Consider the following 26,871-nt stretch of genomic DNA (forward strand, 5'->3'; position numbering starts at 1 on the left):
GTGTCTTATAATTTACAACGAGTTACTGAATTTATCTATACAGATTACACTGTCAAGTTCAAATGGATTATTTATTTCAAATACACACACAAATTAAATCATTTTTAGACCTGTCGTTTCATATAGGCTTAAATGGCATTAAGGAAATATGTAAATATGTACAGTATCTCACAAAAGTGAGTACACCCCTCACATTTTTGTAAATACTTGATGATATCTTTTCATGTGACAACACTGAAGAAATGACACTTTGCTACAATGTAAAGTAGTGAGTGTACAGCTTGTGTAACAGTGTAAATTTGCTGTCCCCTCAAAATAACTCAACACACAGCCATTAATGTCTAAACCGCTGGAAACAAAAGTGAGTACACCCCTAAGTGAAAATGTCCAAATTGGGCCCAATTAGCCATTTTCCCTCCCCGGTGTCATGTGACTTGTTAGTGTTACAAGGTCTCAGGTGTGAATGGGGAGCAGGTGTGTTAAATTTGGTGTCATCGCTCTCACACTCCCTCATACTGGTCACTGGACGTTCAACATGGCACCTCATGGCAAAGAACTCTCTGAGGATCTGAAAAAAAGAATTGTTGCTCTACATAAAGATGGACTAGGCTATAAGAAGATTGCCAAGACCCTGACACTGAGCTGCAGCACGGTGGCCAAGACCATACAGCGGTTTAAGAGGACAGGTTCCACTCAGAACAGGCCTTGCCATGGTCGACCAAAGAAGTTGAGTGCACGTGCTCAGCGTCATATCCAGAGGTTGTGTTTGGGAAATAGACGTATGAGTGCTGCCAGCATTGCTGCAGAGGTTGAAGGGGTGGGGGGTCAGCCTGTCAGTGCTCAGACCATACGCCGCACACTGCATCAAATTGGTCTGCATGGCTGTCGTCCCAGAAGGAAGCCTCTTCTAAAGATGATGCACAAGAAACCTGCAAACAGTTTGCTGAAGACAAGCAGACTAAGGACATGGATTACTGGAACCATGTCCTGTGGTCTGATCAGACCAAGATAAACTTATTTGGTTCAGATGGTGTCAAGCGTGTGTGGCGGCAACCAGGTGAGGAGTACAAAGACATGTGTGTCTTGCCTACAGTCAAGCATGGTGGTGGGAGTGTCATGGTCTGGGGCTGCATGAGTGCTGCCGGCACTGGGGAGCTACAGTTCATTGAGGGAACCATGAATGCCAACATGTACTGTGACATACTGAAGCAGAGCATGATCCCCTCCCTTCAGAGACTGGGCCGCAGGGCAGTATTCCAGCATGATAACGACCCCAAACACACCTCCAAGACAACCACTGCCTTGCTAAAGAAGCTGAGGGTGAAGGTGATGGACTGGCCAAGCATGTCTCCAGACCTAAAGCCTATTGAGCATCTGTGTGGCATCCTCACACGGAAGGTGGAGGAGTACAAGGTCTCTAACATCCACCAGCTCCGTGATGTCGTCATGGAGGAGTGGAAGAGGACTCCACTGGCAACCTGTGAAGCTCTGGTGAACTCCATGCCCAAGAGGGTTCAGGCAGTGCTGGAAAATAATGGTGGCCACACAAAATATTGACACTTTGGGCCCAATTTGGACATTTACACTTAGGGGTGTACTTACTTTTGTGAGATACTGTATGTATATGATATTTACATCTAGATGTGTTAAAAAACTTAGAACATGGTGCCTTTTGTTTGACCCCACCCATTTTTTGAGGGATCAAAAATATTGGACCGTGACTGACAGGTGTTTCTTGTTACCCAGGTGTGCCCTGTTAGATTGATTGTTTAAACAATTAATAGCTCTGAACATCTACTCTTGGTTTGAGCGCTGGGTTTCACCTGTGAAGACTGCATTTGTTGTTAAAAAGAATAAACCAACATGAAGACCAGAGAGCTGTCTATGGGAGAAAAGCAAGCCATTTTGAAGCTGAGAAAATCAAACAGAGCCATTGCACAAGCACTGGGCATAGCCAATACAACAATTTGGAATGTACTGAAAAAGAAAGAATCCACTGGTATACTAATAACCAAACATGGAACAGGTCGGCCAGGGAAAACAAGAGCAGTTAGTGACAAAAATATTGTTAGGCTGTGAAGAAAAACCCAAAAACAACAGTCAGTAACATCACCAACAACCTTCACAGGGCAGAGGTGAAGGTATCACAAGCCACTGTTCAAAGAAGACTTCAAGTGCATCAATATAGAGGCCATACCACAAGATGCAAACCACTCATCAGCAGTAAGAATCAGAAAGCCAGAATAGAATTCGCAAGGATTAACAGAGATGAATCCAGAAAAGTTCTGGAACCACGATTAACCTCTACCAAAGTGATGGAAAGGCCAAAGTGTGGAGAAAGAATGGATCTGCTCATGACCCAAAACATACAAGCTCATCTGTGAAACATGGTGGAGGTAGTGTCATGGCTTGGGCTTGCATGGCTGCTTCTGGAACATTCTCACTAATCTTTATTGCTGATGTAACTCCTTAATTGTAGCAGCAGAATGAATTCAGAAGTCTACAGAAAGAACCTGTCTTCCAATTTACAGAGAACTGTATCCAATCTAATTGAGAGGAACTTCATCATGCAGAAAGTCCACAACCGAAAACACACTGCCAGCACAAGAAGGGACTTTATAACAGGAGGGAAACATTGGAACAGTTTGGTGGTGTCGGTGGGTTACTGGCTTAAAAAGTAGGTGGCCACCAAAGGTGCCATGTTCTAATTTGTTTAACACCTGTATATGTAAATATGAGGAAATGAAAGCTGAAAACCTGATCCATCATCTCATATACATCTATTGCTCTTTTGATGCAGTGCAAATGGCAGAACTGACATTAGCAGACGAGTTACCGCATGATGCCCTTCGGAGGTAACGGATATTTAGAGACTGGTATGTTGGGTTTTTTTTGAGGATGAACATTATAAGGCGGTTCCATCTGCCACAGCATTTCAAAGCCTTGTCATAGTTTGGCCAGCCCCAGTAGCAGAGTAATACTTTATTTATTTATTTATTTATTTATTTAACTTGTATTGCACTGGATGGACGACGCCAAATTCACCTCCGGAATTTCCCAACGTATTTGGGGTTTTTAGGTACTTCTACTTCTGTACTCTAACTTCTGCTTCAGAGAAATGTGTCTCTTTGGGCTGTTTAGCAGCCATTTTGCACGTTTTTGTGGGTGCTACCAAATGCAAATCAGCTATGGTGTACAAGCTCCCTGTAATTTACAGTTCATTGTCATTTATTAACATACACTCGGGAATATTAAAAGACAAACCAGTGCTTAGGAAACGTTTGTAAATCCGATGTAAATTTTTAGTCTACACAGTTTTACTCAAAGCTTGATGAATGAGGCCCAGTGTGTGATGATATACAAAGAACCATGGCAGATGCTCCATTTAAACATGTATAATTGTTGATATGGTGGTGAATTCTGTGAGCAGATGCTTGTTTAACATTTGTGAAAGGAGTCTCCAGTGTCAGAGATCCGTAAGCCGAGGTAAACCTTGATGTTTTCTGACAAAGTCTTCAGGATTGTCAGCTTTACACTTTCTTTCCTAACATGACGAGCTTATTCATTTTTTTTTTTGTCTTAATAATTTCAATAAAGTGGGGGAAAAAATGAGATGCTTAACTTTAGCATAATGAATAAAAAGTACGACGTGTCATAATTTAACAAATAAAACGTGTTTCATCACACCACCCCATCAGTGACTAGGTTGCTATAACAACATGCCCAAGCATCATGTTTTAGTCTTTACATATTATACAAGTTGTGTCATTTATTTCAGCAGTGTTCTCACCTTCTGTCCATCCAGGGTGACCCGCAGCGCTAATTTGGTCATACCATCCTCTTTTAGCAGGCTCAGAGAATTGCACAGTGCCAGGCAGAACGCTCGTGCCAGGCGCTCTGTCAGACGGTTATGATTGGCGTAATTGTTCGGGCCATTAGACGGCTCCTCCCGCTGAAGAAAGAACACCTATGAAGTCAAAAATCGGTCAATTCCCCCACACTATAAAACCACTGACGGAACATGAAACAGATACATGAATGGTAACAATAGCGTGTGTGTACCTCTGTCCAACGTATGACCTTTCCACTGGCTCTATACTCTAATCTCTGGTGGGCCTTTACACAAGTTATTGATTCCATAGACTTTCCGTCAATAGGACTGATTATGCTGTGAATCATTAGAGAGTGAAGTCAGGTGGAGGAAAAGACGAGCAATAAACCCACTGGTGTAATACAATAAACGTGTGTAATTAAACATTAACACTGTGATTATTTGGTTATTTATCAGTTAAGCCTGCACCATGGTAAGGATACGCATAACTATGCGAACAAATTCTGTCGCTCACCCCTTATTGAAACGTGGCTCTTCATCCTGCCACCGAATGTGCACATATTCTTGTCTGTCTGATTGGTGGAGTTTCCCACAGGTCAGGGTGAAGTCTCTCATGTCTCGAAGAGCTCGCCGTAACTCCAGCATGGTTTCCATCGTCACTTGCACCAACAATCCATCTGAAAAGAAAAGAGTCACTCTCTCAATGTCAGTATGAACACATGCTGTTGTAAATATTTGTACGGTGAACTTGTAGACTGGATATGAAATAAAACAATCACTGTGAGCTAGCGCTATAGTCAAAACCACCAAGGTCAACTTCAAGACAAGTCCGAGATCAAGAGTCAATAGGGGAATGAGGCCAAGTCAAAGTCAAGGCAAGATTGAGACCAAAAGCCAAATCGTTTTTGAGGACAAGCCGTTACTTCTATAATGATTAGGTCATGTTTTCTAGAAGAAGGAATTAATGATCAAACTTTGTGCATACAGAATGAAAAAAAATATTTTTAATACTATTAATTTTTTTTTTTTTTTTTTACAGATTCTCAGCAGAGACCAAGACCGTATTTAGAAATACCGATACCCAAAACCGAAGTACAAATGTCAACAAGTCTGAGACAAGTTTATCAAACACAATTAAGGCTATAACCCAAAAAAAAAAAAGAAAAGAAAAAAAAAAGGTTCACATGTCTGAAACAGCTAAATATTAGGCAGGAATTGGACCCATGAGCACAATATGCCCACACACACTGAGTAGGATGGTGAAGGAAGAGCCCAAACATCACAGATTTAGTACTGTACAGTTTCAGTCATTCTTGTGTTGTCAAGTTTTAAAATCGACTGTCACTCAAACACCACTTTTATAACGACAAGCTGTGTTGAAGCATTGCAAAAATAAATGAATAGATAGATAAATAAATAAATAAATAAATAGAAGCCCATCCTGAGAGCATCTCACAGAACGCGGTGCCTGAACTTCACCAAGCGTCATTAGCGATAAACTACAATTGGCATTACGTATCGTGGTCAAATGAGATGAAACCTTTCAGCCTGGGGACTGCAAGCAAGGAACAGCACATGAAAGCCACTGTAGAATATGGTAGTGGAGTATTGATGCGTTGGCGCTGTTTTGTAGCTGGTGGTTTTGGGGCTCTTGTGAAGATTGACGGCATTATTAATGATTAGGTCCCAGAAGATGGTTCAGACCTGGCCATAGATAGAGCTTTCAATAAAATGTCGTCTCACCTACATTCAAATGAGCACAGAAAAAGGTTGTAAACGTCTCAATGTACTTGATTTGAACCTGAAAATCGAAGAAGGACGTTCACACGCACAATCCTATGAATATAAAGAACCTTCAAATGTTCTTCATGGAGGAATGAACCAATATCTCCTTCAAAACGTCTCCACCGTTGTTCGCGAATACAGGACGAGACTCATGTCATTCTGTCGTGTCATTCTCTCCAGGGCAGGTGTCACAAAATATTAAATGCAAGATCATTGTGCCGATCGAATGCAATGTTTTGTAGGAGGAAAAAAAAAACACTACTTAAAAGCACTACTTAAAAGGTTTTGTGTTTGAATAAAACTATACATGCTTGAGCTTGAAATATCGCTTATTGTATGCGTTGTGTGTGTGTCTTTTTTAATACATTCATTTTTGCTCATTTTCCAAAAAAAAAAAAAAAAAAAGTGCGAATAATTCTGGAGACGCAAGTCTTTTTTACGCTCAGTACTAAAATCTTTCGAACACTTTTATTCCCTGAAGGTCTGCCCGACCTGTAATGGTGCAATTTTCAGTTCAAATCGTTTCAGGGACTTTTTGCCTTCTGATTTGCCTTCAGTACGTGAAGGTCAGACTTGATAAGATTTAGTTGTGAGATTAAGTTAGTCTGCCAAGAACATTTAGGAACATATTTGACCAAGAAATGAAAGGCCACAAAAGGCCACTATGATTCGCAGATAAAAGTCCAACGCTTTTGGATCATGAACTCTTCCAAGTTTTCTTCATATTTTCCTCTTTCCATTACAAAAATTAATCTTCATCTCATCTATCTGACAGACCTTGTACCACAATCTACAGACCTTTTCTTTTTTGTTCTTAGCAAAATGTAACCATATAATGGCTTAGAAATGTTTATATTTATGGTTGTCCATCATATATCCATGAGTACAATGAATTCTCCACTTAATTACATCATGACAAAACCATTCGAAACCGCCACACAAACGTGGGTCACTGTTTTATTAAATTAAACGCATACTGTCTGCTCTAATTGACTGTCCTGCACATTTCTATACAATATAGCAAATACACACATTATCACTGCTTTTACACTCGTGCAATTTTGGCAAACCTCAGCAATTAAAAAAAAAAAAACACCGGTTCACCGTAACAACCAAGACTCATTCGTGATGCGCTGCAACAAGACGGCACTTAAATTAATATAGAAACAGCAAACCTTCAACAATGCTGGATTTGGCCAGGTATCCTGATGAAGCCTTCAGTGCACCACTGAATACAAAAAAACAGGAGCCTGTAACTGAGACAGAAAACAAAATTATTTCATTTTAATACAGGTGTGATTATAAAGCAGCAGAGAATACATTACTATAACGCAGGAGTCGTTCAACTGTATTGTTGACGCCCCCTGGTGATCATTATTGCTGTCGAACATGTTGGTCCAAAGTTGAACACGACCGAAAACACTAACATTCCTAGGTAACAACCTTAATAGTGGTTTCCATCCTGTTTGATATCAATTCTGTCATTTAGATTTTTGCACAAAAGACAATACGGAGAGAAATGCTTGAATGATTGATGTACACTACCAGTAAAATGTTTCGACTCACTATATTTTGCTGGCGAGGTTTGGGGACACTTGTCCTGAGATAGAAGGCTTACAGCAAATCAACACCAAGTTATTCTGACTGTTCATCCCTAGCCTAAGATGACATAATTCTATCCTGATGAGAGTGCTCTCTGCGAGGATGACCATGTTTCCCCATCTAGACGCCATGAGGGCTCTGAAAAGTAGGATACACGATGGCCTTCGCAGTCACCAGATCTGAACACCTATGGAAGATTTTCGACTGACGTGTCAGACAGCGCTCTCCACGACTATCATCGAAACGCTAATTTATTGAATATATATCAGAAGAAGGGGGTTCATCTCTCCAGAACAGTTCAGAGACTTGTAGAGTCAATACCGAGGCACACTGAAGCCGTCCTGGTGGCCCAACCAGTACGAATCTTCATGCTGGTTTTACCTTTCATTTCTATATTTTCATTCTTACACACATTTTTGAAGGTTTACTTAAAATGACAATGTTTCCCCAAAGAAGTATGAACTTAGAAGAAGCCTCCAGCTAAAGCTTGTCCTATTGGGGAAGTTTATGAATAGCCTCCTGGGAGAAGCTCCCTCATGAAGCTTGTCGAGATCATTCCAGGAGTTATACAAAGCGTCGTCAGGAATTCTGTTAGGAATTTAAAATACATCAAATCGTTTTGATCTGTTTAACATGTTCTTTCATAGCGTAAATGTTTTCCCTGTTGTTCTGAAATAGTAGAATATATTGTATATAGTCATAAGAAATAAGGATCCTTTCACTGGTAGTGAATTTCACATAGGAAAAAAAAATAGGTAACACATATAGCTGAGGTGGATATAATTTTTTTTTGGTCTATTGATAAATTAGAGAGAGAAAAAAAAGTAACTAAAACATCCATCCATTTCCTGTACCACTTAACACGTTTGGAATTAAAGCTAGTCGGAAATTTGTTTTGTTTATTTATTTATTTTTTCAACATTGCACCACAAATCAGGGTTGTTGGGTTGTTTTTTTTTTTATTATTATTAATAATAATTATAATTATCTACTGCTGCCAAACCCTTCAACGGATCAGGTGATTTGTCATCATGGAAAACTAATCTCATTTTACCCCGTATAAGTCTAAAGTCACCCTTGAGTGTTCCCATCTAGTGTCAAGTATGTATATAGTTTAGTCCCTCTTTTTTTTCTCCCTGAACGTGCATATTAACAATAGATAGAATCAATCCTTCTGACACTCTCCTGTGGGCGGAGCCTAATTCATTCCTTCACGTAAACACGTGTGTGTTTGTCTCCCAGACTCTCAGCGTGTGTGTTTGTGTTCGCATTGACGTGTGTAGTGTTTGCTCACTTCTGCGAGGCTGGCTGTGGATGCTGATCGCCTGAGTCTGGTACTGTCCGTCTGCAGTCTGCACACAGATGAGGTGGGAGTCGGCACGCTCGTTAAAGCAAGCGCCCATCGCCAGCAGTTTCTCATTCGACTTACTCAGCACCTTCAGCAGCTGAGCAAGCAACGGGAGAAGAGACGTAACCTGATTAAACAGCGTGCCCTCACAGCTGCAAACAGTAGCTCGGTATGGAATCTTCCGGGGTTTCACGTTATGCTCAGTGGGACTCTTAAATCCCCATCGTTATATCAGGCGGAGACATTTAGTTATCCCGGTTACAAATGAACAGCATTAGAGAAGTTGTTTAGCGGTTCGGTGGGCTAACTTACCTCAGCATGACGGCTTTTAGGGATCGTGATGCACGTGCTCCGTGCCTCCAAATCAACCATGAGCCCCGTCACTACCGGCAACGTGTAACGGTAAAAACGGAAATCCTAGAGATTACACCAGAGGAGACATTAAATATAATATAACGAGCATTAAAACACAGCAGTAAGACGAGGTATAATGATGGAGTCTCACCACAAGGAGCCTCATAATGCTGTTGTTGATCTGACCGAAAAGCGGCTCTCTGAATCGTACACTGAACAGAGGACAGGGATAGACTGCAGGACAGAGAAGACATCGACAATCAGCAACACCAAGGCCGACTGTGTACTGTGCACTTGAATTAATTATCCGTAGTTTTATTTGTTTGACCCGATTTTCTCCCAGTTTGGTAAATTTTCCAATTCCCACCTAGCAAGCTCCCCTTTATCACAGGACAGCTACCAGGGAGGGTGAAGACTAGCACGTGCTTCCTCCGAAAAACATGAAGCCAACCGCCGCATCACATGGCAGTTGAAGACACTCGCAGAAAAGCATTAACTGCTCTCTTCCACATACATGAGTATACAGATGTCCCTGATTGGTTAGTGCTGCTCTGACTGATAGGGGAGTGAGTAAATCCCATACCAGAGCTACTACGAGAGCCAATTTTGCTCTCTTGACCTCGAACCACGGGTGCTTGTGGCTTCACTAGGATTCGACCTCATAATCTCCCAATCATACGGTGGACATTTTCTTCCATTTTTAAATAGAACTCATTAGTCAATGCGGAAGTTCTTACATCTATACTCGGCTCCCAAACGCAGCATGAGGCGCAGGGGGAAGGCCCTGGCCCAGGGACTCTCAGCCCGAAGAATGAGCAGGCCGAACAGGAAGGGCTGGGGGGGCAGCGGCAGCCCGTCCAGAGACTGTAACGTGGGACGCACATAGAGAAACCCAGCATGCTCCTCGCTGTCCAGAAAGCCTCGTGCAGCCAACGAATGACTCAGATGATTCAAGAGCTTTCCTGCTGAACAGTTACAACAAGAGAATAATATGTCTGTAGATCTGAACAACATCGCACCCGTTTTGTTTTTTTTTTGTTGTTTTTTTAGTAAACAAGAGTTCAGTGAACAAAATGCATTTCAAAGTCATTTCATTCTGGGAGCAAACTTTACCTGTCTGTGCATCCCAGTAGATTTGAATGAAGTGATTGAAGATGTCTGTGGGGAATCTCTTTTCTTCTGGTAAACACTGTAATAGCACGACTACCTCTGGCTGACCCACGGCATGCATTCCTTTAGACGTCACACACCAGCACCTCCGGTTTACATCTGTAGAAGCAAATACACACACACATGGACATTTGTCGTATTATACTTGTGAGGACCTTTCAATGACATAATTATTAATGTAACTAATTAATGCCATGTTTTCATAGTGGAGACCAGCCAAATGTCCCCACAAGCTCAAAGATATTCCTATCCATGCCTCCAGCTGTGCACACACACACACACACACACACACACAACCCACATCCACCAGAACTACACTCCTCCTTAATCACATTGAAAAAATGATGTCTTAGCAAAGAAAAAATATTTTGCATATAGTCATATTGCATATCGATTATTTCCTATTATAAGATTACAAACAAAATATGAGATTATTAAACCAATTTCTAGACATTTGTACTAATCTCAAACTTGAAATAGTCTTATTCGCAGATCATTTCATCATTTTAAGCATTTCTTTCTAGAAAGAAGCTAAATTATTTGCCAGTATAATATGCAAACTGTTTAAAAATGACTAGAAATAGGTTGAATCATCTTATATTTGCTGCATTGCAATCTTATCATAGGAACTAATAGATCGTTTTGTTGCAACGCAGGTCATGAGCAGTGGAGTCAGACTTACAGCTGACGATCTTCACCATGGCCAGAAGGTTGGCATTGAGGACAAATACCAGTGGTTCGGTCTGGCCTTGCTCCAACTCCTCGAGCAATGAAGTCTCCGTCCGCTTTTCCTCCACTGTGTAATCTACAAAACACATTTGCTTGAGGCCAATACCTTTCACAGAGTAATTACACAGAACTCAAACAACAATGAGGATTTGTAGTATTGAAGTGTCAATATAATGTTTGAAGTCTATTTGGGTAGGTACGTTATAAAACAGGGGTTCCCAAACTTTTCCAGGGCATGACCCCCCAAAATGGCATTAACATTTGACCGAGGCCCCCCTTTTGCAAGATGTCTTTAAAACACACTAAAAATACAGACTTCTGATTATATCCCCCTTTTTTATTAATAATTACATCTTAACATTACATAAGGAATTGATTGTGTGTGTGTGTGTGTGTGTGTGTGTGGTTGTCTGAAAAAAAATCATGTATTTATTTATTTTTCACACCAAATTGTTGAGGCCCCCCGGGCGCCCCCTGGTGGCCCCCACTTTGAAAACCACTGTTATAGACATCATTGTGGATGGCAGACTGAACGAGCTGGTAACAGCAGGATTTATTTTTATGTCACATGCTTTTTAATAGTTCCTAATAGACACAATAAGGGCAAAAGTATGTGGACACATGACCATCACACCCATGTGTCCCACTGAGCAAACTGCTGCCAGAAATTTGGAAGCACACAACTGTAACCAATGTCTTTGTATACTGTAGCGTTGTCATTTTCTTTCACTGCAACTAAGAGGCCCAAACCTATTCCAGTATGACGATGCCCTTGCGAACTAGCAAATCCACCAAGGAACGGCTCAAAAAGAAGAAATAGAGGGTTATGGAACGGCCTAGTCAAAGCGCGGATTTGAATCCCATTGAAATGTCGTGGGGGGATTTGAATCGGGCTGTCCATGCAAGAAACCCCTCAAACATCTTGCAGCTGAAAGAATATTGCATGGAAGAGTGGTCAAAAATTCCGGCAAACCTGGTGGACAATTATGCACAACGCCTACAAGAAGCCATTTCTGCTACTAGCTTCTGAGGCCGAGGGTGTACTTACTTTTTTCACAGACGAATATCACATCTATTGATATTTCTGTTGAATAAATGATTGAAAAAGCTCATTTTCCTTGTGTTTTGTTCGATTATATCAACTTTATTAATAGGCACCGTTTCAAAGATGATCAAACGTTTGCCTGTCCCAAATATGCCAAAAATAAAAAAGCCTACAATTTCCATGGGGTGTACTTATTTTTTCACATTGACTGTAGTTTATTTTTTTTTAATCTAATAACTGTAGCTTCTCTTCTTCTCCAGTTGAAAAAAAAAAAGAGAGACAATATATTTCAAGTTTTTGTGTAGATCCATTTGAATTACATTTCCTGTTAATTAGTATAAAAACGAGTCAATTTAAGGAGCCAGGAGGACACTGGACACCATATATACATGTTCTGTTCATGTAATGATGTTATTTGCTATATGAGGACATTCATACTGTACCTCCTTTAACACCTGTAGAGGTGAGGATAGGGGGAAGCCCTTTATGTGGTAAGGGCTTAGCTGAGCTCCCTTTGGGACTGTTAACCACTTCCTGATGCTCCAAACAAGGAGAGTTTGGCATGTCCTAGAGGTCAGGAAAAAAAATAAGCATACATTTTATTCACATGAGCTTCTACAACCGAATTGTTTCACCAGCCTGTTATATTTGCAGTTGCATGCTACTAAATTGTATGGAAATACTTTGTTTAAAAGTCTGAAAGACTTCCTACATTGTTTTTGTATTTAAATTTTTCCCTGAAGTCTCCTTAGTCTTGCCAATCCTCCGACTGGCACATTTTTGGAAGGTGGAGGAAACCAGAGACCCAGGAAGAAACGCTTTTTGTACATTGAGAGAACATGTGAAATCCACTGACAGCAACCAGAGCTCGGGATAGAACCAGAAACCCTGGAGCTACGAAACGGCGGCGATACCCGCTGCACCACCATGACACCCAATGCTTCCAAAGTGCAGACTATTCACTGGAACTACCTCCCAACAGTATTGGACACCGCATAGCACATAGTTCTACCGTCAAAACATACTGTAGTGTACACACCAGGTAGACCAGGTCATTTCAGGTAACCAGCACCTTTTGCATGGAGATGGTGGAGAACATTCTGGCTAATCTACATCTGGGTTGAAACCCTTCCTATACTTGGTGGACATGCTAGGGACAGGCCAACTAGTTAACCATAGATGAAGTACAGATTTTGGGACCAAGGAATTTGTAGCTATTGCTGGAGCCGTGACTCAAGCCGTGTCAAAGGGCTCAAGAAGACATAACAGGAGCAACACTTCCAGAGGTATGCTGGCGCACCTTTAACAGTGGAGGTACTTGGAATTGCTGGGCTAGAGTTCAAGTAGGACATGCACCAAGAAAATGTTTTCCTTCAACAGCATGACGCTACTATAAAGTCACTACAAGAAGGCATGGTTGTCTCTTGCTGTTTCTGATGAAATTGTTGTGAGGTGGAGTCCATTAATGTCTGTCCCAGTTATCTAACAGATCAGCATGGACATTTTTTATTACAGAGACAACACTTGACTACAGTCACTACAGCTGCAGAAGTAGCATAATTGTCAAAATGGGTTTGTAAATACTTAAAGATATTTTTTTCGTTTGATGGTTCTCATTGATGGTTCCTGCACTAAATTATTAGCAATGACTCCACCACCTTGTGGGTTTCAAAAACACACTTTAAAAACTCTCCTACTCTTTATCCATTTGCCGGCAGCAGTGGCAAAGAAAAAAGGACAGGTTGCCTGCTACAAAGGAGAACCAGTCTCTGGTGCTAGAACAGGAGAAAGCAGAGGTAAAAGAAGAAGCTGAGAATGTCTCCACGACAGACAGAGCTATAGAGCAGGAGATACCATTCTCAGAGGTAGGCACCACACTGGACCTCTTTGATAAGGGCATTTCTACGAGTCACCCAAATGAGTGTGCCGAAAAAATTCCCAGCAAATCCCATCCAAAGTAATAACGAAAGAACTGAAGACACCGTTTATCAGAAAGTGGAGCAGGATATCGGGAATGACCTGCTGCAGTTCAAGGGGGTGGCGTGGACATGGCTGCGGTTATAGGAACAAATAAAATCACCGCGCCGGTACTTCTTTGGGACAAGAAACGTGTTCACATGTATATGAAGACTTCAGTGTAGCACTGCTCACAAATCTTAATACCGTCCCGACGATTTAGCCATGAAAATGTACTACAACCCCAAAGGATTATAAGAATTCTTGTAATCCTTGTAAAGGAGGTTGTAGCCAAAGACAGACCAAAAAAGAGATCTTGAAGGTCAATTTCTTGGAGTATCTGCCACCAGAGACATAAATGTGGGTGTGAGAGAATGAGCCAGAGCAGGAAGTCTAAGCAGTCATGCAGTACCACCAATGCAAACAAGTGGATGACACCATGATTCACAGTGTCAGAGGCACTGCAGAGAAATCAGCCACTATACGAATGCTGGAGATAGAACAGGAGAATCAGCCACTATGAGAAAGCTGATGGTCAACCCTGCAGTAAAAGATTGCCAGAAACAATCAGCATCCGTTCATTTGGAGCCAAGGATATAGGATTTTCACACTGACTTGGCTGTTTACCTTGAAGAAACCCATGGTGTCCAGTTAGTGTTATGAGCCCAAGCTAACCGACATCAGTATGACTGACAGCTTAGAGGAAAAAATGGGCAAGCTTAAGGATCTGAGCGACTTTGACAAAGGACAAGTTGTGATGGCTAGAAGACCGGGTCAGAGCATCTCCAACACGGCAAGTCTTGTGTGGTGTTCTCGGTATGCAGTGGTTAGTACCTACCAAAATTGGTCCAAGGAAGTACAACCAGTGAACTGACAACAGGGTCATGGGCGCCCAAAGCTCACTGATGCACGTGGAGAGCAAAGGCTCCCACAGAAGACCTACTGTAGCACAAATTGCTGAAAAGTTTCATGTTGGCTATGATAGAAAGGTGTCAGAATACAGTGCATCATAGCTTGCTGTGTATGGGGCTGCATAACCACAGTCCGGTCAGAGTGCCCATGCTGACCCGTCCACCGCCGAAAGCTCCTACAATGGGCACGTGAGCATCAGAACTGGACCATGGAGCAATGGAAGAAGGTGGTCTGGTCTGATGAATCACGTTTTCTTTTACATCACGTGGAAGGCCGGATGCGTGTATGCTGCTTACCTGGGGAAGACATGGCTCCAGGATGCATTATGGGAAGAAGGCAAGACGGCGGAGGCAGTGTGATGTTCTGGGCAATGTTCTGCTGAGAAACCCTTGTGTCCTGGCATTCATGTGGATGTTACTTTGACACGTATTACCTATGTAAACTTCGTTACAGACCAAGTACACCTCTTCATGGCAACACTATTCCCTAATGACAGTGGGCTCTTTCGGCAGGATGATGCGACCTGCCACACTGCAAAAAGTGATCAGGAACGGTTTGAGGAACATGTCAAAGAGTTCAAGGTGTTGACTCGGCCTCCAAGTTCCCCAGATCTCAATCCGATCGATCATCTGTAGAACGTTCTAGACAAACAAGTTCGATCCATAGACGCCCCACCTCACAACTTACAGGACTTAAAAGGATCTGCTGCTGACATCTTGGTTCCAGAGCCCACAGCACACCTTCAGAGGTCTCGTGGAGTCCATGCCACGACAGGTATGGTGGCACAAGGAGGAGTTACACAATATTACGCAGGTGGTTTTAATTTTATGGCTGTTCAGTATAATAAAAACAATGTTGTTGTAGGTTTTTTTGTTGAGTTTTCACTGATTGCAAAAATGAGCTTACAGACAGGTCTGCAGATACCACATGAGCTGCTGCAGGTGCATGTGTCTGCACTGAATCTCTGTGGGTTGGAGTAGTGTTGGCACTAGACGTCTCGTTTTTGGATAAAACGCTGTCAGCAAACCACACTTTCTTTTGTTCCTTACGAAGAGTCTCTGTAAGGCAGACACACACAATAAGGTGGATATTACATAATACACATATATAATAAACTGGATAACAAACTATACAGTGATGAAGGTAGTGCTTTTTATTCAAATACCCACTGTTAATGAGAGTAGCGTGACAGGTGACACAGACCCGACCCTCTTTCCCACCCAGGTGAGTCAACCTGAATCTCAAGTCACAGCAGACCACACAGAACACCTGCAGATAAAAACAAACATACAAACACAGCGTAACAGACACTGCTGTACATCATGGGACCCAGACCAGCCCTCCCCACCACAACTGATATCTAGCACACTACATAACCACTAATACAGAAGTTCACTTTGCAGCCTTTCTGAGAGCAGCCATTCGGTAATGGCTCATTTCAAGAATGGATACCTGCCAGCGATATCTGCTAAAACGGCTAACTCTAGAAATCTGCCTTCTTTTTTTTTTCAAATCTGAGCTGTCAGTTGACATAGATGAAAACTGTCCATTTCAGTACTGCAGAGGTGATGTCGCCCAAATAAGATGTTTATTTAAGCAACGAGACTTAGCCTACATTACTTTGAAACCCCTTCTGCTTGAAATGATTCTAAATACAAGTCTAGTCACACTATTTTACACAGGGATTTTATGACAGCATGTCAGTCCGTTACCTTCCCGCAGGCTCTGCAGTGGTGCCTCCTCTTTGTGAAGGAGAATCTGGAGCCACATTTCATACACACTGGTGCCTGAGAATCCGGGACCCACTGTGGAGCTGTAGAGCCCAGAGAACTGCAACGCTGCACAAGTAGGGCACCGAGGGACCCCCTTCTCACGGTAGTGGACCCATTCTCGGGTGCGCTTATGTTCACACTGCCTCTACGGCCTGAACTCGGTTCGCATCGGAGAGCCGAGGGAAGCGCATTGGTCTCCGGATGTTCTGGTGCAGATCCGTCACCTTGGGTCAGTGCCGGAGGCGTGGACGGTGAGGATCCCACCACTGCCTCCTGTTCGTCCTGCTCACCATCCGCCAGCTCCTTCTCCTCCACAACCGAGTCCTCTTTAAGCCCAGGCATCAGGCAGCTGTCCTCCAGCAGCGCCTCCCTGGAGTCGTTTAGAGTGGTGTAACCCAAGCGCCTCTCGCCCCACACAGAGAGCGTGGCGCTCACTGCTTGCCTCATTCTCTCAGCAGAGTCCGGAGAGGTCCGAGAAGCCGCACAGCATTGCTTCAGGGCTGCGTTACGTCACACTGATCTTTGCATCCAGCCTCAAATCAGCCATGATCTGAGGACGTGTTCTACCAGTGACTCACAACGCAGCTTCTTCCGAGTCTCATTGCTGCATTCCCTCCTGTATGAATGAACAGTGAGCAATTATGCACAACGCAATTGCTCATCAGCGCCACTATACAACAATTCATGCAAAGACGGTGATGGGAAACAGTCGGCACGATCTGGCAACCCTCATTCAGAGACGCTTTTTTTTCTTTTTTTTTTGCCATGCGGCCCAGAATGTGCTGAGCTAAGCTCTGGTTGCTTTATTGGCACATGAATACCGCAATAATGTGATGTGCGAGCTGTAGGTTTTAATCAGCGTGAAAACAACTCGTTGTTGCCGCACAATCATTTTTCACCCGTTCACCAAGCGCCATAATGTGCAAACGGAAAGGAAAGGCGCGTGAATGCGGGGAAGAAAGCCGGTAACCCCTTATATATATAGCCTATATATACACACATTTATGTTCTTCATCATGTCTTCATGCACAGCTTAACCCATCCACTTATTACCGCTAAAACAGCCGCACAGCATCTGCTCTATACCGGAAGTCCAAAACGCATCTCGACATTTATTCTCGAGATTGAAGCTAAAATCTGTTCTAGGGTTTTTATTAAAAAAAATAATAATAAATAAATAAATAAAAGGGGGGAGAATATTTTAATTCTTAAACCGGTGCAAGACTGTTTCACTGAAATAATACCACATGCAACACACACACACACATCACCTACTGTCAGTGACTGCGGCAATGCGACAGTCGCGTGTCCTGTAGCACCGAAGCGCGCGCGCCGTTAATCCGTTTTAATTACGGAAACAATTCTGACCTTGGGTTTTCTTTTCCCTTCAATATTCCTACCACGAGTGATGCCTTCAAGATAGCACTCCGCACCGACCAGGATCAATGTAAACCACCCGAGCAGGCATCAGAAACGAGGTCCATGGCACAGCTGATTTCAGGGATGTGCCGCTGTGCAGTAGATCACAGCGCTCGAGATCTACTGCAAGGCTGGCCTCTGATTATACCCCCGTCCTCAAGGCAACGACCCCGGCTCGTCCCATTATTGCATCGAGCTTCCGGTGCAAACTAAAAGGTGTAATGCAAGAACTGACCTCGAAACACATGGTATGGCCAAAAGTTTGTGGACACCTAACCATCACGACTGTTATTATAACAACCCCCACTCTTCTGGGAAGGTTTTGGAGCATAGCTGTGGGGAATTTGTGAACATTCAGCCACAAGAGCATCACTAATGTCGGGTGAGGAGGTCTGCGATCCGGTACATCCCCGAACAAAGGTGTTCAGTGGGGTTGAGGTCAGGGCTCACGAGTTCTTCCACTACAACTTTGGCAACGATGTCGTCACCTCGGTTTGTGCACAGGGGCATCGTCATGCTGGAACAGGATCGGGCCTCTTCGTTCCAGTGAAGGGAAACTGTAACGCGACAGCATATGAAGGCGTTCTAGACAACTGTGTGCTTCCATCTTTGTGGAACAGTTTAAGGAAGAACCACATATGGGTGTGATGGTCAGGTGTTTACAAGCTTTAGTCTTACAAGACTGCGTATAATTTTATAACCAATGAAATGGTTTAACGTGCAGCTCGCCGCAACTTTACGTTAACGTGGAATGTTTATCTAAACCTTTAATAATACCAGTGAAAAATTTTATTTTGCATGTCTTATCTGCATGGTAGCGCTGCGGCAATGTGGGTTTACTCTGGGTTCTCTCTAGTCTCTTAAAAACATGCCGGCCAAGAGGTGGATTAGCAACTCTAAAAAGCCAGTCTATATGGAAGTGTGTATGTGTGGGACACCCTGTGATGTACAGGTGTCCCATCGTAGGTTGTATTGTATCCCCACCCCATGCCCGGTATAAACTTCAGCGCCACCATGACTCGGACCAGGATAAAGCAGTTCCTGAAGCATGAATGAAAATCTAATTTGGTGTCAATCTTACGGTGTCCAGACACGTCAGTAAAAGTGATAGACCCCCTTTGCTGAGAATAATAATCCTTCTCCTTGTTTCTCAGCTTCGGTCTGAGCCCGATCAACTCCACAGGACGCTCTTTTTACGCAGCAATAAAGATAACAACAATAAAAGGTTTTGATATTTATTGTTTCGTTGACAAAAATAATTAAGACTAGTTTTCCGTCAATCCTGATCAAGACTGACGATACGGTATTCGTTCAGAACCATAAGCCATATCATAATGTTACCATCTTCTTGTGCGAGAGACTGGCTGAGGAGCATTATCTGGGCAAGAGTGCCAATTTAAAATACAAAAGTCTCTGGGTTGCTGGGTAGTGTTGATATGTCTTATCTCACTTAAAATACTGCAACAGGTTCTGTCCTGAACTGCAGTCCCAGTTAATGACGTGCAATCAGTTTGCCTCATTCTTCGATGCTTCGTCGAAGTTCTCTACCAGATCTGAGGAGAGAAAATGCGTCAGGGGCATGGAGATTCGGGAAATAGCTCTTCACATCGGTACAAAACCTAAATTTGATATGTCCTACCTGGGACGTCATCATCCTCTTCATCGATGTCTTCTGCTTTGGGGGCTTTGTTGTCAAGAACTTTAAATAGACAAGGGGGGGGAGCATAGGCCAGTTACGTAATGAATACAAAAAAAAAAATGAAACATCTTCCTACTGTGCATAATTCTCATCCACCTTGTCTGGGGAACTGCTCGGCAAGTTTGCGCAGACTCGTGAGACTGTCTGCACCGAGTTGGCTGAGGATGCCGGGAAGCATCTCTGTCAGCTGCTTGGTCTCTGCATGGCCGGTGATGGCGAATGTGTTTGCAGACAAAGATGCCTGCACTTTGGGGTTATTGAAGTGGATCACTGTACCATCATCCTTTATCATGTTCACCTGCAATCACAGCCGTACAAGTTAGACCCAAGTCCGGTTCCCTGAGCGGTACCGTTACTCGGACGTGATCATATGGGTGTGACTTTCGAGAACCGAACAGAGCAGCAGAACCCTACCTCCTCAATGCCAGCAATGTTGTTCACGGCAAGTTTCTTTAAAGAGCTCTGAAGTTTTTTGTCGTCTGCCGTTGCCGTTCTGTGGACGACCTTCTTCTTCCTACGTGCCGTTCCCTGACAAGAGGTGACACCGAAACGTTAGGAAAAAAGTTTGATGTCTAATAATTAGTTACAGAAATACTATATGATGTGTGGTGGCTGCCAGAATTAAGGCTAAACTTAACAACGTAAAAAAAGGTCCACGTTACCTTGCCCCCTATTCGGACTTGGGCTTGAAGCTTAGCCAGTTTTTCTTGATTCATTTTGTCTTCTGGAAAAAATGGAATCACACTTTGCTGTTGAGCTTCAGATCATACGATTACCGAGATTACACATGATCAACACCACACTATTAGCGTGAAACTGAGCTTTAACTCTTCAACCCTAGCTAAGAAATCTTTTTTAAAAAATAAGTAAATAAATACAGGACTCAACATTACTTTCAATTTTATTTGTAGAATTCATGGATTATTTTTTTTTTAATATGTAATTTTACCCTGCTATCTTAGCAAGGAAAAACAGCAAGCAATCTAGCCAGACAAGGATTTGTTATATATAAAAACATTATATAATAATTTATATTGTATAAAAGTGAGCGCCGGTGCACTATTCTGATTGGTCAGAGTGCTGATATTGAGCGTAACAGCACAGGGACATTTCACTTGTCTGTGTTCGCTATGTAAATTTCCAATTCTAGCAATAGTTTGTTACTCGAAAACCATTTCTATGGCCTGTCAATCAGTCTGTGCGTTGGCATGGCAACACTATGGAGCTGTGGCTTCTTTGGGAACTATGTCGACAGAGCCAAAATGAACAATATCTGGACATAGTGCCTGAAATGTCATTTAGTTTCATATTAAAAGAACTGTTGTATAAAAGCCGATGTTTAGTACAACAGAAGCGCTACTGCCTAAACATTCCTGCACTATTATATTATATTATATTTGAGGCAAACTATACTGTCCAGCGACCTACTCATAACCGACACCAAACTAAGAACGTAAATGATAAAAAGTAAATAAATAAATAAACACTAGTGTTCAATAAATCATTTTATTATGAATATTTGCTATTAGAAAATTCTTCCACCACACAATGTAGTCCGTTAGCAGAAAGCCTTTGTTGCTAAGCAACATAACGTGAACATGCTTTAACGACTGGGAATACGGTTTATTTTTATTTATTTTAAATTAAGAACAATATTATGAAATTAATATTTATCAATTAAATAAATAATCACATTTATTATAAATAATACCCGCAATAAACAGATCTACCGTTTCCATTATTAATTCGGTGCAACATGACTGACTCGTACTGGAGCGGTTTATTGGTTTACAAAATAAAAAATAATAATAAATAAATAAACTGGCGCATTGATACAGAAATCAATCGTTGTGATGCGGTCATAGGTGCGCGTGCATCGTGGATTTTAACGGACTCGAACGCGGTCCAACCAATCAGATTTCAGCATCGTAACTATCCGTTTGTCGCAGAAAGTTGTGTAATAATCTAACCAATGCTGCTAGCGGGGAAGCTAACACGAGCTCTGAATGAACGACGGGGAAACGTCTGGTTTGGGCTTAATGTAGCTTAGCCGCCTGTTAGCTCGCTGGAATGTGAGCTTGATTAAAATGTTGCTATCTCTCTTCGTATAAATATATTTATTTAAAAATAAAGAGCGTCGTCGTGAATTCGAGGCAGTCACCAGCGTTTAACTGGATCCCTAGCGTTAAGTCGCTATTAAGTAAACTCGCTAAAGGCTAACTGCATCCAGGATGAAAACAATCCGCAGTGTCAACACTTTCATAGACTTCCCGTAGCCGAGAAACAGATTAAACACATCGACCTTACGCGTACTATTTACTACTGACTACTCTAACGCTATTAAATGTTCAGATTTCCAGGTAAAATAAATACAATAAAATACAAACCTTTTTTTTCCCTACAGCTGGTCAGAAAAGCATGCGACAAAAGAAGAAGGCGGAAATGATGACACTGTGACGTCACTGTATTTTATTTGCTCGTGCGTACAATGGGGTCACGGCGCTGCTGCCTCTGCTGGCGAGAACAGGAACACTGTGGAGAGGTGTTGACTCTGAAAGCACACAACTGATCTGTTCTTCTCTTTATTACAGCCTGTGGTCACTAAAACAGCCGGAAACACATTCAATTCCCGCACAAGGAACAAAAGAGAGGCCATTAAAGGACATTTCCACTTAACACTTTCCACTTTTCATGCATAGGCACGGTTAAGTCCAGTTTTTCCTCCTTCATTCATGGTATCATTCAGTGTACAAGTCCATTTAACACACATTTATGGAGGCTGTATACATTCATAACACATGACAACACACACATACACGTTAGTAAAAGATGAACATCGTGCAGAAATTTCAAACAGTATCACTTCTCTTTAAGTTTTCCAGTACTGAAATATTTAGAAATGTCATTTTTCTGGATATGACATCGAGTTGTTTTTTAATGTGGTACATCTTCCCTTAATTGTCTTAAATAAGTGATATTCACATGTTTTGTTGTTGTTGTTGCTTTTTCTTCTTCTGCTGCTGTTGTTGTTGTTGTTGTTGTTGTTGCTTCTTCTGCTGCTGTTGTTGTTGTTGTTGTTGTTGCTTCTGCTGCTGCTGTTGTTGTTTTTGCAGAGATTACATATATTTGACATACAAGATGTCATACAAGGTACACTTCTTGGTGGTTAATTGTTTTTTAGTTAGTTAGTTAGTTTATTTGTTTGTTTGTTTGATTGATTGTTTTAAAACTATTTTTTGCTATTCTGATACCAAAAACAATCACATGCAAATTGGGTGCATGTAACTTTCCCATGGTTCTCTACTAAATGTAATATATATATATATATATATATATATATATATATATATATATATATATATATATATATATATATATATATATATAATAGTAATTGTGCTTATTATATACAGTTGTAATTTTGCAGATTCTGTACAACCCCAATTCCCCAAAAGTTGGGACACTGTGTACAGTGTAAATAAAAACAGAATACAGTGATTTGCAAATCTCATAAACCCATATGCTATTCACAATAGAACATAGAAAATATATCTAATGTTTAAACTGTGGAGATGTACCATTTTAAGAAAAAAAAAGACGTTAATTTTTAATTTGATGGCCGCAACACGTCTCAAAAAAGTTGGGACGGAGGCAAGAAAAGGCTGCAAAATTAAATGTTATAAAAGAAACAGCTGGAGGTCAATTGGAAACAGGTCAGTAATGTGATTTTGGTAAGAAAAGAGTATCTTAGAGAGGCGGAGTCTTTCAGAAGTAAAGATGGGCAGAGGTTCACCAATCTGCAAAAAACTGCGTCTACAATTTGTGGAACAATTTCAGAATATTGTTCCTCAATGTAAAAGTGTGAAGACTATGAATATCTCATCATCTACAGCACATAATATCATCAAAATATTCTGAGAATCTGGAGAAATCTCTGTGCACGAGGGACAAGGGTGAAAATCAATATTGCATGCCTGTGATCTTCAGGTCCTCAGGCAGCACTGCATTAAAAACAGGCTTGATTCTGTAATTGAAATCACTGCATGGGCTCAGAAACACCTCCAGAACTCATTGTCTGTGAACACAGTTCGCCGTGCCATCCACAAACGCTGGTCAAAGCTCTATAATGTAAAGAAGAAGCCATATGTGAACATGATCTAGAAACACCATCGTCTTCTCTGTGCCAAAGCTCATTTAAAATGGACTGAGGCAAAGTGGAAAACTGTTCTGTGGTCAGACGAATCGAAATGTGAAATTCTTTTTGGAAACCATGGACGCCACATCCTCTAAAGTAAAGAGGACTAAAGAGGAGAGGGACCATCCGGATTTTTATCAGCGCTCAGCTCAAAAGCCTGCGTCTCTGATGGTATGGGGTGGATTAGTGCCTATGGGATGGGTAGCTTACACATCTGGAAAAGCACCATCAATGCTGAAAGGTATATACAGGTTTTAGACCAACATCTGCTTCTATCCAGATTCCATCCCATCTTTACTTCTGAGAGACTCCGCCTCTCTATTTTTTTATACCCAATCATCTTACTGACCTGTTGCCAGTTAACCTAATTAGTTGCGAAATCTTCCTCCAGCTGTTTCTTTTTACTAACACCTACTTTTCCAGCTCTTTGTTGCCCCCATCCCAACTTTTCTAAGACGTGTTGCGGCCATCAATTTCAAAATGAGCTAATTTTTTCCTGAGTTCAAACATTTGATATTGATATTGACGCTGATGTTCTATCATGAATAACATACAGGTTTATGAGCTCTGGAAATCGTGGCATTCTGTTTTTATTTACATTTTACACAGCGTCCCAACTTTTTTTTTTGGAATTGGGATTGTAAACTTGACCTCGACTATAGCCCAGTGTATATTCATGGACTCATATTCATATATAAGCATTCAAGTGATTTATTATAATGGCTTATTATAATTGTAATTTAATTAATTAATTAATTAATTAATTAATTAATCTGTTCTCCTGTCTCCCCTCCCCATCAGTTCCCCTGTGATTTTCAAAGCTTTTCTTCTGCAGAGTACCAGAATTAACATTCAGGCTTTCTGAAGGGCAGTACTAAATGAAAAAAAAAAAAAGATCTTTAAACAAAATAATAACAATTTACATCAATAAACTTGTTCAAAAACTTTGCACCCTTTTGTAATAGTTGTGTACGAGTCCATCAGTCGTCCTCAGTCTGAAAAGACGGATCTGAACAAGGGACAAGGGACTCATGAACGACTATCACAAAACATAAACACAGACGCCGATCATCCAGATTTATTATTTTTTACTTATTAACATTTTGCAGATTCTTTATGTAAACTTATGACTTTAACTGTAGCCAAGAATATATTCCTACACTCATACTCATAATGATAATGAGTTATTAATAATTGTAATTCATTAATACATCTGTTCTCCCCACTTTTTTTTTTTTAACATTCAGGACCTTTCGCTCTAACCAGAATATACTCGTGGTAAACTTCTCTCCTCCACTCCAGCTCACGCGTACTTCCTGCTGGTTGTGATGAGCATGTCTTCAAGCACATGGAGTCTGGTCTGCTGCTTACAGAGCTGCTCGCCCTCACAGAACTCCCCAGAGTGCTAAACCTCCACCTAAATTCTGGTCTATGTTTTGGGCATGGACTGTAGAATCTCTGTGCCAGCAGGCAAAGACGCTTTAGAACAGCCCTGCGCAGAAGTATGTACACCCACGGGTCAAGAATCTGGTTCCATGTGGCCAGTCGCAAAGTCAACAACAGGTGGCTGTACACAATTTCACCTTTATCTTGCAAGCTCGTGATAATGACTGTAACCTGAGAACAAATGAAACAAAATGCAAAACATGAGAATATTCGAACTCTCGACGAAGATAAAAATGTTTTATGCAGTGTTCTCCTGCGGATGCTTTATATCGACTAGAAGTCAAGTCAAAGTGGATTTGCACAGCATGTCAAGACATAATACTGTCTATCATCATTTACAAACACGACGGAAATGTGATGGCTTTTCCATGGCACTAGTACAGCACACACACACACACACACACAAAAAGTCCTTACCAGAAAAGGACCCCAACATACACACGATACCGTCATGATTGCAAGGAGCTGGCATATCATCTCAGAGTGGAGAGAACTTTTCGGAGAGCAGCGGCAGTCTTTCTGCATTCTGGACCACAGAAGAGTGAATCCAGTCACACTGTTACACACAAAGGAGACGAGCAGAGCCAGGAGTCCCAACACGGAGAAGATCATGGGGAGGAGCATATCCAGCCAGTCGCGTACCCCTACCAAACGATAGAAACACCAGCTACGGGAGTCCTGTACCTGGTACGGGCGCCACACTAACACTGGCAGCAGGGCCACGAGCAGGGCTATGATCCAGGTCAATGGCAACAGCCGGTTTATGTGATAGGAAGTCAAAATTGTGTTGTGAAAGAGTGGGCAAGTCACTCCAATGCAGCGCTCCACAGCCATAATGCTTCCAAACAACAGGGGACTCAGACCAAAAAAAGACATACAAACGCCGAAAAACCCACAAAGAACCTGCTGGGGGTCGAAGCTTTCCCACTCTTTATTCAAGGCATAGACATAAAGAGCCAGAGAGCCATTTATAAGATGACCCAGGAAGTCAGTCACCACCAGTCCACTTGCAAAAAGCAAGAAAGAAAAAGCTTTGGACTTCCGACTACGGAGTCGCTGGTAGGATTTGAGAAGGATGAAGAGAGCCATAGTATTGGAGATGATCCCTACTGTCATGCTTATGACAGACGAGGTGACAGAGATGTTTTCTGTATTACAGCTGCCATTAGACCTAGTGCTCGAGTTCAAGCATTCTGTTTTAGCAGTCCAATTGTTAGACATGATTGAGCAAGCAAGCCTGCAACACAAATTAAAGCAGCAGTCGAAGAATACGTTCAGAATATGTTAGTATGATTATACTTATGGCCACAACTTCTTAATAATTACAAATGATTTTTACAGCATGGTAGCCAATGATCTTTTCTTTTTTTTCTTTTTTAAAATCACAATTAAAACTTACCACTGTAAAGAAATGTAACCAGGGATTGTCAGTCTTCCAGCATTCAGATGCTCCAAGAGGCTTGAGGATGAAGAGTTAGAATTTACAGCAGAAAATTAGGAACAAAAGATGCACTTTCTTTATTATTTATAGGAGAGAGAACCTGTTGCACATGTTAGTCATGTGCTCTAGCATGGTAAAGTCTCCAGATCTGTCCCTGACAAAACAG

General features: G+C 41.7%; 3 protein-coding genes across 4 annotated transcripts in view; all 3 read right to left on the minus strand.

Annotated features, from left to right (window-relative positions):
* Positions 1–18,030, minus strand: part of zfyve9b (zinc finger, FYVE domain containing 9b) — a 20,377-nt gene extending 2,347 nt beyond the window's left edge. Inside the window, exons 1-14 of the mRNA XM_053634220.1 lie at positions 16,446–18,030; positions 15,903–16,002; positions 15,640–15,791; positions 12,309–12,432; positions 10,774–10,896; positions 10,035–10,190; positions 9,659–9,883; positions 9,073–9,155; positions 8,880–8,984; positions 8,514–8,664; positions 6,793–6,873; positions 4,347–4,509; positions 4,063–4,168; positions 3,791–3,967 (exon numbers count right to left, since the gene is read on the minus strand). Coding sequence (XP_053490195.1) covers positions 3,791–3,967; positions 4,063–4,168; positions 4,347–4,509; positions 6,793–6,873; positions 8,514–8,664; positions 8,880–8,984; positions 9,073–9,155; positions 9,659–9,883; positions 10,035–10,190; positions 10,774–10,896; positions 12,309–12,432; positions 15,640–15,791; positions 15,903–16,002; positions 16,446–16,952 — 2,253 coding nt within the window. The 5' untranslated portion in view covers positions 16,953–18,030. The remainder of the gene's footprint in view (positions 1–3,790; positions 3,968–4,062; positions 4,169–4,346; positions 4,510–6,792; positions 6,874–8,513; positions 8,665–8,879; positions 8,985–9,072; positions 9,156–9,658; positions 9,884–10,034; positions 10,191–10,773; positions 10,897–12,308; positions 12,433–15,639; positions 15,792–15,902; positions 16,003–16,445) is intronic.
* Positions 18,031–19,145: 1,115 nt separating this feature from the next.
* btf3l4 (basic transcription factor 3-like 4) lies at positions 19,146–22,071 on the minus strand. Of its 2 annotated transcripts, XM_053634226.1 has the most exons (6): positions 22,013–22,071; positions 20,286–20,348; positions 20,038–20,151; positions 19,720–19,921; positions 19,564–19,623; positions 19,146–19,477 (listed from the first exon to the last, which is right to left on the minus strand). In XM_053634226.1, the coding sequence occupies exons 2-6, from the start codon at positions 20,337–20,339 to the stop codon at positions 19,431–19,433; spliced, it is 477 nt and encodes a 158-aa protein (XP_053490201.1). In that variant the 5' UTR covers positions 20,340–20,348; positions 22,013–22,071; the 3' UTR covers positions 19,146–19,430. The 2 variants fall into 2 exon arrangements, with proteins under 2 accessions (XP_053490201.1, XP_053490202.1); XM_053634227.1 differs by lacking the exon at positions 22,013–22,071 and having other exon boundaries at positions 20,286–20,349.
* A 2,983-nt stretch (positions 22,072–25,054) lies between these two features.
* ptgfr (prostaglandin F receptor (FP)) lies at positions 25,055–26,485 on the minus strand. Its single transcript, XM_053635071.1, has 2 exons — positions 25,682–26,485; positions 25,055–25,435 (listed from the first exon to the last, which is right to left on the minus strand). Exons 1-2 carry the CDS (start codon positions 26,483–26,485, stop codon positions 25,055–25,057), a joined length of 1,185 nt encoding a protein of 394 aa, XP_053491046.1.
* Between the last annotated feature and the right edge of the window lie 386 nt (positions 26,486–26,871).

The sequence above is a fragment of the Ictalurus furcatus genome, chromosome 10, assembly GCF_023375685.1.
Source record: "Ictalurus furcatus strain D&B chromosome 10, Billie_1.0, whole genome shotgun sequence".
Taxonomy (NCBI): Eukaryota; Metazoa; Chordata; class Actinopteri; order Siluriformes; family Ictaluridae; genus Ictalurus; species Ictalurus furcatus.

Excerpts from the sequence above, each read along its gene's own strand:
- btf3l4 (XM_053634226.1), bottom strand. The coding sequence starts at position 20,339 with ATGAATCAAGAAAAACTGGCTAAGCTTCAAGCCCAAGTCCGAATAGGG. Across the intron at positions 19,624-19,719 it reads CGAGCAGTTCCCCAGACAAG|TTCTTGACAACAAAGCCCCC; the intron begins GTGGATGAGAAT and ends GTCTATTTAAAG. Across the intron at positions 19,478-19,563 it reads AGAGGATGATGACGTCCCAG|ATCTGGTAGAGAACTTCGAC; the intron begins GTAGGACATATC and ends TTCTCTCCTCAG.
- ptgfr (XM_053635071.1), bottom strand. The coding sequence starts at position 26,485 with ATGTCTAACAATTGGACTGCTAAAACAGAATGCTTGAACTCGAGCACT. Across the intron at positions 25,436-25,681 it reads TATGTTGGGGTCCTTTTCTG|GTTACAGTCATTATCACGAG; the intron begins GTAAGGACTTTT and ends ATTTGTTCTCAG.